Raw genomic sequence first — 10,122 nt, 5'->3', positions numbered from 1 at the left:
CCACTACACTGCTATCTAGTAGACTCACAATCCTTACCCATTTCCTTCTATCCCCAGCTTGGGTACACCGTTAACAGCACTGATAGTCCAGCAGGGCTCAGGCTCTCTTAGAACTCATTTGTTTTATCATTAGTGTTAAATCTGTTAAACATAGTTTAACAAAAACTAACTTCTTTAACCAACGTCCAACCCCTTACCTCCTCTGTAAGGGCAGCCACCCCCACCCCAGCAGCGGCTGCATTCTGGTATCAGGTGTTTGGTCTTGTTGGAAGGGCGAGCTGTGAGAACTAGTCCTGCATGCAGCACGAGCACTGCTCCCCAACCCCTTCGGCGTGGAGCAGGTTTCAAAGCCCTTTTCTTGCTCACCTGTAACATTAAGTCACTGTGGGTTAGTGGCGAGGGATGCCACAGCTGTTGGGCTGATGGCTGTTTCCCAGCAGCCGCTAAAGCATTTGATGTGGTCCCATTCCCACTCCCGCATCCCTCAGAGGCCTGTGTTTGTACAAACGCCTCTGTCTTTTGCCTTTCTGTCTTGCTGACAGACACAAAATGCGCAGGGCTGTTTAGTGCTGGTTGGACCCACCCATGGTATGGCTGGAGCAAGAAAGCCGAAGTTTTGCCGATACAAAACAGACGGTGAACCAACCCAGATTCTCTTCAAGACAAATACGGAAGGACGAGATCAGCCCAGCATGTGCAGAGCACGACAAGCCTGACAAACAAGCTATTTGCCAGCAAAAGAGTTTAGGACTGGTTTATCTCCATAAGCCACCACAGCAGGTAGGCAGCACTGCAAGGAGACTCAGCGTGATGGAACTAAGTCTTAACTATTAGCAAAATCCCATGAGCAGAGATGCTAGGAACAGCCTTTCCATCTGCAAACAGCATTTATCTCTGGGTCAGCCCAATTACCCTGATTGCTCTGATAAACTCCACAGCAATGTTCATTCGCTTCAACACATGCACTGATGTGGGGGAGAAACAATCCCATGTGTTACAAGCTAAGCTTGAGTTAGACATGAAACCACCAACCTTCTACCGTGGCCTTTTGTCTGCAACCCCGAAAGTAAAATGCACTTCAGCTGGCACCCTCCTTGATTTGCTTTTTCCCCTTCCTAGCTGTGCATGTAAACGTAACAGAAAAATCCAGTGTCATTGTGTTACTTACAGTGCAATTTCAATATGCCTGTGGCCCAAAAGAAAAGGGATTACTGAACTGGGGTTCCTCAAGGACTAAAAAAAAAAAAAAAAAAAAAAGTTACTTTCAGCTTTGTTTTTAGCTGAAAAAAAACCCCAACAGCTTGATTGTTTCCAGATATAATAATAAACTGAGGTCTCTTCCTCCTATGTAAATGTTTATACGTTCATCCCTTTACAATGAGATGGGTAAAAGCACTGGTCTGATGGATGCCAAAGGAATAATTGAATTTTATCTGGGCGTTCATACATCAAAAAAGGTACATGCTGTTCTTCGTGCATGTCAGACAAGAATAACCACTCTTATGACAGACACTGCTGGAGTTTCTTGGTTCCTAGTTTTCCACCAAGTTCTAGCCCCAGCCCTTCTCTTGGCTGTCATTTTAGGCAAGCCACTTCACCAATGCATGTCTGCCTGCAAAATGCTTAAGGTACCTCTTTACGGTACTTTTGGACCCAATACAAGAAAAACAACCAGGGATCTGATCCAGCAACCCTGAACAGGCTCCAGGGGACTTGCAGCCAACGCTCAAAGGAGAAAGGCACCATTACAATTTGATATCAAAGGCATCATAGTTGGCATTTCTTAAGACTGTAGCAGAGCCCATCACATTCTGACCTCCCCTGTAGGCACTAAATGTAGTAGCAATGATCAGTCATCCCTGCTTAGGTGAGTTTTACCTTTTCTCAGAGGTTTCATTTGCTCAACCAACACTTGACAGCTTCCAAGGCTTCTTCCACAGTTACACCAGCAAGAAATGGGCTGGGGTGTCCAGACAGATCTTTGTCTGTCACTGGCTGCAGAGCTCCAGGGAATGCTGCATTTGTCTTGTTCGTTCTGCTGAGCAGTGGCTGCAGATGCACCAGAATTAATTTCTGTCTCAAGTCCAACGGCTGCAAATACTCCGGTGAGAACGGATGCTGTGTGGGTTTCAGTCCCCATGCAGGCTGTTCCAATTACAGTGCTACAGCCTCGTTTTGTCGGAGCCGACAATTAAGTCTCAATTTTCAGGCCAGCACAGTTTGCCACGGCAGCATCCTCTCATCATCCAACCCAAGGATGGCCACCAGAGCCTGCTGAATCCAGCCGTATGATCAGCCACAGCCTATGCTGGCTCATCCAAAACCCTAGCTTGGGGAGGAACTCAACCAAGCCACATTTCCAGGTCAGTCCAACCTCACAGCAGAGCAACAACAGCCCTGGGAAGCTGACATCTCCCCTGCAACCCACCCCCAGAGCCTCCTCTCCCTCAGCTCTGCAGTGCCGGCAGCGTGCTCCCTGGAGGAGGCCGCACGAACACGCTGCTGTGCCGCTCGCAGGAGCGGGACAGTCGGCCCATCCTGACTCACAGGTTCCTTGGAAGCGTCTCTTCCAGTCTACGCCTTCTCCGGCCATACTTATCCTGGCACAGAGCAGAGCTAGGACTATGTTCCAGAGCCCTTGAGGAAAAGATGAAAGGAAAAACCTCAGCTTATCGTTGCATACACTCCAGCTCATCTGATGCATCTTGTTTCCTCATCCAGCAGTCTCTCTACTGGAGAGGGGAGAGGGAAAATCTTTTCCTGCAGCTGCAGCAGCACTGTACAAAACTACCCTTCATCCTTGGCACTGCTGCAACCCGGCTTCAGCTCAGGGAAAAAATTCTTTTAGGGTGGATATCTGTATATGAAAAGGCAAAAAAAATTATAAAGTACACCTGGCAAAAAGTGTGTTTTCCCCTGTCTGGTTGGACCTTTGGAATGGAGTCTTGTGCACAGATGCTGTGATTTTAAAACCACTATTTTTCAAACAAAATTAAATAAATAAAAATAATAGTAGTAATTAAAACTAAATCAGCAAATGCAACTCAGTGGCAGATTCCCCAAAACTTTCCACAGACATCAAACGCACACAAAGGATCAAATGTCAACGAGATCAAGGTATTGTAAACTAACCCAAGTGACAGGACGACAGGGCAACTGATGCTCTCAGTCAAGCAAGCACTATGGATTCTTTCCTAGGCTATCAAGAAGTGGTTTGTTATCACCTCTCGCCTGTTATTTTGCACGGAAGGTACCCATCAAGCACGTTTTTATCCTGACAATTAAATCACATTGGCAGCCTGCTCTATGTAATCTTTATTACATTCTAATTAGCCTTGCAGAACCTAGCCTAGCACTGCTCTCCCGAGAGCTGGTTCCTCAGTGATGCCCCTGCCAAAACAATACCCACAGCACCCTGGATTTCTCTGCGCAAGGACAGCCAGTGCCTTCTGGTGTCAACTCAAGTCATCGCTTGTTTGCTGCGGCACACACACTTGTATCCCATCTGTTGTTCCTGCGGACCCACAGCACTGCTCTGCTGGAAAGAATGCGACGCCTTGAGAAGAGGGGCTGAGTCAGAAAGCAGGGGGGGAAAAAAAAAAAAAAAAAAAAAAATCCTTTGAGAGCATCAGCTCGCTCCCTCCTGTCCTCAACACACCATCAGGTCTCAAGGTAGGACATTTCACTGAACAAGAGTTCACTTGTAGGACAACTGCTTTCTGGGCCAACACATGAGAAACTGAACTGGGAGATTCCACAAGCAAAGGTAAAACCTGCTATAGCCAACATCAAAAAGGAAGAGACTTCTACTGTTACATGCATGAGGGGTTACGGTGGCTCTCATACAGATAAGGTATGAAAGGATTCCCAGGTTTCTCCAGGCAGTGCAGCCAGATCTCAGGGCAGCTGGTGCATCTCACGACCACTACCTGCATACTTCACAGCGAGAACAGCAATCCCTCTTCCACAGCAGGAGAAAAAGAAGTAGAAATGCTAGGATGGGATTAATTAAGAAAACCAAGATGACGTAACCAAGTAAGTTTATTGCAGAAACCCTTGGAGACACATTCTGGGCCCAGTCAGGGTAGGTAATTTGGGACCAGCGAACCACTGTGATGTGCAGTTGGCCTTAACAGACTCAAAACAACTTTTGAACAAAAATACGACAGTATTGTATATGCCAGCCTCAGCAGAACAAGTCCTTCGACAGCAATCCTGTTCCTGAAGACCCTCCCCACAACCTCCAGGAGATTAGCATATCCAGAGTATTAATCAAATAGGCATATTGAGACCGGTCAGCCCTGAGGCACTCAAGAGTAGGCAAAAGCTGGAGTGCCAGGATGCCTTCTGGCCACACTGACTGCCTGGCACATCAGGCTGAGTTCAGTGGGGCTAGCCACTGCTCCCAGCATGTTTCTTCACTCATGAAACAGTCTTAACAGTATCTACACTGAATCTTCGTAGAAAGTCTTTGCCATGGCATGTGCCACTTTTACCACCTTCTTCTCCTTGGCATCCGGGCCCATGTTGCTGCGGGCAACTTTAATCCAATACTGCTCCGTCCGGGACAGATAGTCTGCGTGCTTCTCATCAGGCTGAACAGACGGGTGTTGCTCCTCACCTAGCACACAATGGGAGGAAGACAGAAAAAAGAGGTCACAAACAGCTGATGAAGGCAATCTGCTCTTCCATGTGTCAACCCGGCCAAAACTACTCTTCAGCTAATGTGTTTAAATGTAATAGCCCCAAACCCAAAAACTTATCAGTAACCAATGAAGTTTCTCCTCCACCCCAAGAGCAGTGCACTGTGAAAACCTTGCTTTTGCTGGAAAACTCACCTGGATGCCAGTGAGGCCTTCCAGGCTGGCAGCAGAACCAGCAGGTATTGTACCAAACCCCCACTTTATATAGTATGAAGACAGCATTCATCTTAATCATTACCTCCCTCATCTTCACTCTCCTCTTCAGAGCTCTCTTCTTCCTCTTCCCCTCCCTCTGCACCTTCCATATCATCATCCTCTTCACCCGATTCTGACTCCTCCAGCCATTCTTGTGCTTCTTTGATGAGAAAGAAAATAGAAGAAATAAATAACAAGCTGTTTCCCACTCCTACACCCAGAACTGTCACGGAGGATGCCAGGGCAAGGTCAGACGTATGTGCTCCTCAAGAGCCCTGCTATATTCATTGCCCTCCCAGATCCACCCACTGTACAGGGCCTGGCTCTGATGGGGAGCAGTGGGGAGAGATGAAAAAGAGTCAGGAAGAAGCGAACAGCACAGAACAACTGGGGAAGAAAAGCTGGACAGTGCCGATGCTGACAAGAGTCAACTCTCCTCCCTAGCACTTCACAGTTCTGTGATCACGAGCAAGACTCCCTCCTTTCTGCCCTCTGCCCATTACACACATGCAGACTGTGAACTTCCAGGGCAGGGGCACCCTCTTTTAATGTCTCCCTACAGTGCCTAGCATATCACCTGGGCTGAATCACTAAACCACTACCATAAGAGATACTGCTCTAAGACACACCTACAGTTTCTTTCAATAATGAGCAGAAAATCCATCAAATCCACCTTCACTGAGGTCTCTCAGGTAATGTTTTCTACAACACTACTGATCATTCATGTAATGACCATGCGGCCAGGAATTCAGGAACTGACTTCTATGCTTGCCACATCCCCTCAGCTAGCCTTCCCGGCTTGGGAACGGCCCAGCAGAGTATTCAGAGTATGGAGCAAACATACTACACACTTCAGGTACAAAGAGATAACCCTAGCTAATGCCCACATGCTTTGCAGTACCCAAGGCCCTCACTGCCCTGAGGCGGTGAGGGCAGGCAAGAGCACACATCCCAGTCCTCTGGAAGTGGACAAGCATGGCACAGGCCAGACCTTACCACCAGTGAACAAAGACAGCCTATTCACATGTCTTACTTTTCAAAGTAGACAGACCAGAACTCTCTCTCTACAATGACTGCAAAACCTGGACCAGACAGGCTTTTGCAGTGACAGTGACTGCAAGACTCTGCATATCACATAAACCTGCCCAGGAAAAAACATGACTCAAAGGGTCATCACCATCTCAAGGAAGCTACGTAGTTGGTTGGGGTTTTTTTCTCCCTAGTGTAGTGTTGCTACACTAAAGACAGAGAGAGAGAGATCAGAGCACCATCAGAGCTTACTTGGATCCATCTCCACTAGCACCTTCCATTCTTCCATCTTGTGTAGGTCGATGCTGTAGAGATCACTGAGTGTGAACTGGCGATCGCCCACCTCAAACATTCCCCCATACACATAGAGAACCCCATGCTTCACCGCCAGCATGGCATTCGAACGTGGGCATGGCTCTACTTGCTGGCCCAAGGCTCCATCTTCCTCCTCCTCCTCCGATTCAGACCTCTCCTTCTCTTCTGCAGGTCCAGAGATCACCTGCTTGATTGTCATGACAGTCCCATCTTCTGCCACCACCTCTTTGACAATCTCCACCGGGCCTTGTGGAGGTTGTTTCTCTATCTCTTCATCTCCAGCACCCTCTGCCTCAGCTTGTCTGCCACGTCTTCGCTTCCTCTTCTCTGATTTTGGTCCCTGTTAACAGGAACAAGGAACAGAAGGAGACTGCACGTGAATTGTGTGCACCTAATAGCAAGTACAGCAGTTAATGCAAATACTATGGATGCTGCTGGGAGGGGGGGGGAAATTAAATTACTTTTCACTACAATTTTAAGTCTCAAGTGATAGGTGCAACCTCCCAGTCAGCACAAACCTCTGCTGGCAATGAAACTCCTGAAGAACCCATGGTGTGGAGTTGCTTCCTCTATTAATGGCAGCATGTACTGAAGAGACAGAAAACAGCTCTTTTGCTCTCTATCTTGCAGATGCACGCAAACACACACACAGACCGCTAGTCTGTGACAGGAGCAAGAGAAAATAACCCACCATTTTGTGAAGCCAAAACAATTGCTGGGTGCTAAATTACAGTGCATTACCAGGAAGCACTCCAGGTCTTCGAAGTACTGTATGAAAGGGCTGGAAAACAGTCAGCTAGGAAGGCAGAAGCAAACATCTGAGTGCATGTTTGCCTGTTATTATGTGATTGACTTCTTTTTGAGAACAAAGCCAGAAGCAGTGGGGGTGGAAAGAAGGAAACCAGGTCATTTGCACCTCACTTCCCCCTTAAGAGTAGTTCAAACAAAATCAAAGATCTGAGTTGAAGGCCGTATTTCTGAAGTTCTTATGAGCTAAGGTTAAGATTTCATCTCTTCTAGTAGCTCATCAACACTGGGGAAGAGAGGGAAGGTTTTTGATCCCAAGGCAACACAAGATCTTTTCACAGGAGCTTTTACTGAACTGTCTCGTGTCAGACTTACACATCTGACCTGGAGCAGGCCTCCTCCAGTAAAACACCGTAACTGTGTTTTCATACTGCTTTGTTTCATTTTGCATTACACAACAACTGGGCACATGCAGCCTGACTCCTGGAGGAGGAGGATTGCCTCCTGAACCACTCCTGCTTTGTGCCCAACTGTCAGGGCTCATAGGCTTCTTCCCTCCCCAGAAGGGGGGAACTGTGGAAGCAGGACATGGAGAACACAAGCAGCTACCTGGCAGGGAAGGAGAGGGGCAGCATAAAGTTAGAGGATTCAGCTGGTCTGGTAGCAAAAACCTGCTAGTTGCACATTCCCAGCTTCATTGCTACAGCCTCTCCCCCTCTTCAGAATCACAGATCAAACCAGAAGCCACACCTGGTGGCTCAGCTTCTGGAGCACCCCAAGTTATTAGAAATAGAGGCTTGCTCCACACTACAAGAAAGCTGTATGAGACCAAAAAAGGCCCAAAAGATAGGTGTTAGATGATCAAGGAGAATGAACTGAAAATATCTGTGTTATTTTTAAAATGAAACCTTTAGCTGTCCAGGAAACCAGCGGTTTTTCCCGATGTCGTAGAAATAAATATCATTGAAGAAGTCCCCTTCAATGCTCTCTTCCTCTTCTTCATCATGCACGCCTCCAAACAGAAGGGAGCGGTTATTGGGACCAATTGCCACGGAGAAGCCAGACCTGGGAGTGGGTTTCACCCCGGACGGGTTGAGCCGACTCCACGACCACTTGTCTAGTAATGGATAAAAGTGAAAATGAGCATCAGCAAAGGAGAATCCTGATCAGTTTTGTATCTTCCAAGGCCCTTCAGTACTCCAGCAAGTAACTCAATGACCCATTTTGGACATTCTCAGAACTGCACAGTGCACCTTTAACAACAAGGTTAATCAGATCCACTTGCATTTCCACTTCAATCACACAGCTAATCCGCACAGCCCGTTGAGCTATCTTCAGGGTGTGCTTTCTGGGGCAAGGAGCCTCCGGAAAGGTGCAGCCTCTTTTACGGGAGGGTGGAATTCAAACAAGGACTGATTACATTCAGCCTTCGAGTATCGAGGACGTGTACCTCAGTTATCCCATGGAGCCCACCCTACATCAATTCTCCCCACAGGACCCTTCTTCTACAGTACCTTATCTGCTAACTTGCACCACTGCCTTAACCCCAGGAATAAGTACAGTTCATTGTAAGGAGACCCAACCACACTTTAAAAAAAAGGGCTCAGCAGTAGGAGAAGGCTCGTGCTCTAAACCCTCCGCTTTTGCTCCAATCCCTTCTACTCTGGATTTAGAGCAAATCCCTAAAAAATGCAGGCTGGGAGAAGCACATGCACTGGCTAGGCACTGTGTTTCCAAAGGAACCACAATTTCAGCAATATAAACTATAAATAGGACATAATGCAAGCAGGGTCTGGAATCCAGACAATAAATGTGACCAAGCCTCCTCCCCAAATCCCACTTTAAGATGGTCAGGTTTAAAGAAATCAATCACAATTTTAACATTCCAGAAATTCAGCTCAAAGAAGATTGTCCCATTCCCTGAGCCAAGGACAAAATGAGGAAGGTGATGGAATTTCTGTTTCTGGGGACATTCACAGTTAAAACAGCCAAGCAACCAAACACCACTGTTGATAATATCCCTTCACTAAGTAATCTAATGGATCACACCCCAGTTTTCTCTGTTAAGACTCTGAGACCCCACTACCAAAGAGAGTTTGTCAAACACAGGAGTTTCCAGTGTGGAGAATGCTGAAATCCCAAAGATGTTCTGTTGCGAAACAGAAGAGCAGTGATCAAAATGTCCCAGAGAACAGGAAATTCAAAATGTTGTTTTAATTCCCTCCCACATACAAGCCAAAAAATCCCTAAAATATCTTTTCTTGTAGTTTTCCTGAAGCTGCCTGTGCAGGCCAGAGCTTCTCACACAGTTATGCAAGACTCCTGGAGACCCTCCACTCCATTTCAGACTATTCCAGAACCAACTGGGAGCTGTCAACATAAGACAATGCTGTGAGCTAGAAATGATTCTCTGATAAAAAGTATACCCCAACCTTCCTCCAGAGCTCTGCCAGTTCCTCACAGAAGTTTCTTGACCAGCTCCAATCCCCCAGAGTTTCACTGCGTTAGAACTACCATGTACATGAGCTCTGAAATCAAGTCACCTGGAGCTGAGAACCAGGACTCCTTACAGCCTTTGGCTGACCAGCAAGCTTTGCTCAGCAAAGCAGACACAGCCTCATCTTTTCAGGCTGTGAAATGGGAGTGGGAGAAGGGGACAGAACTGCTGTGAGGCCTGCAGTTTGCTACAGCAACAAGGTCCTATTTTCCATTTCCCTTTGCAGAGCACAGCAGTGAGGAATTCTGCCTGCATGGGTGATGGCCTGTCTTCCTTCTCCAGCACACATAAACAAAAAAGGAGAACATAATCCCTCCAATATCCCTCTGCAACTGCAGTTTCCTTCCAGCCCCTTTCTTTTTAAGATAGAGTCACAGTATACAAATGCTCTTAGCTACTCCTGGGAAGCAGAGATATTTAAATCAACTCATCTGCTGTGTTTAGCCCCAAAGCAAACACTCAGGCATATTGCTTTTCATTAAAAGGGAAATTTTGTTCTAGGCTTGGAGTTTTTTTAGTCTGTTATTCAAAGGAAGAGAATGGATTTGTATTCACAGTCCTGCAGCATCACTCCCAGCACAGCCCTCCTAGCTGCAGCAGTTGCTTACCTTCCTCCTTGCCTGCACCTTCAGTCTT

At 47.0% G+C, this 10,122-nt stretch overlaps 1 protein-coding gene and 1 long non-coding RNA gene across 7 annotated transcripts in view; both read right to left on the bottom strand.

The window, feature by feature from the left end:
* LOC118452151 overlaps window positions 1–2,445 on the bottom strand; it is a 5,856-nt gene extending 3,411 nt beyond the window's left edge. Inside the window, exons 1-2 of the long non-coding RNA XR_004841822.1 lie at window positions 1,879–2,445; window positions 198–366 (exon numbers count right to left, since the gene is read on the bottom strand). This is a non-coding gene — a long non-coding RNA (uncharacterized LOC118452151). The remainder of the gene's footprint in view (window positions 1–197; window positions 367–1,878) is intronic.
* A 1,578-nt stretch (window positions 2,446–4,023) lies between these two features.
* The window catches only part of KLHDC4 (kelch domain containing 4), a 27,588-nt gene continuing 21,489 nt past the window's right edge, over window positions 4,024–10,122 (bottom strand). For all 6 annotated transcript variants that reach the window (XM_035892976.1, XM_035892977.1, XM_035892978.1 and 3 more), the window contains 5 exons: window positions 10,095–10,122; window positions 7,898–8,106; window positions 6,180–6,582; window positions 4,942–5,058; window positions 4,024–4,621 (listed from right to left, as the gene is read on the bottom strand). In XM_035892976.1, coding sequence (XP_035748869.1) covers window positions 4,446–4,621; window positions 4,942–5,058; window positions 6,180–6,582; window positions 7,898–8,106; window positions 10,095–10,122 — 933 coding nt within the window. In that variant the 3' untranslated portion in view covers window positions 4,024–4,445. The remainder of the gene's footprint in view (window positions 4,622–4,941; window positions 5,059–6,179; window positions 6,583–7,897; window positions 8,107–10,094) is intronic.

This window comes from Egretta garzetta, unplaced genomic scaffold (genome assembly GCF_000687185.1).
Source record: "Egretta garzetta isolate BGI_Z169 unplaced genomic scaffold, ASM68718v1 scaffold284, whole genome shotgun sequence".
Classification (NCBI taxonomy): domain Eukaryota; kingdom Metazoa; phylum Chordata; class Aves; order Pelecaniformes; family Ardeidae; genus Egretta; species Egretta garzetta.
Note: the sequence above shows the minus strand (reverse complement) of the source record. Positions and strands in the feature narration are given on the sequence as shown.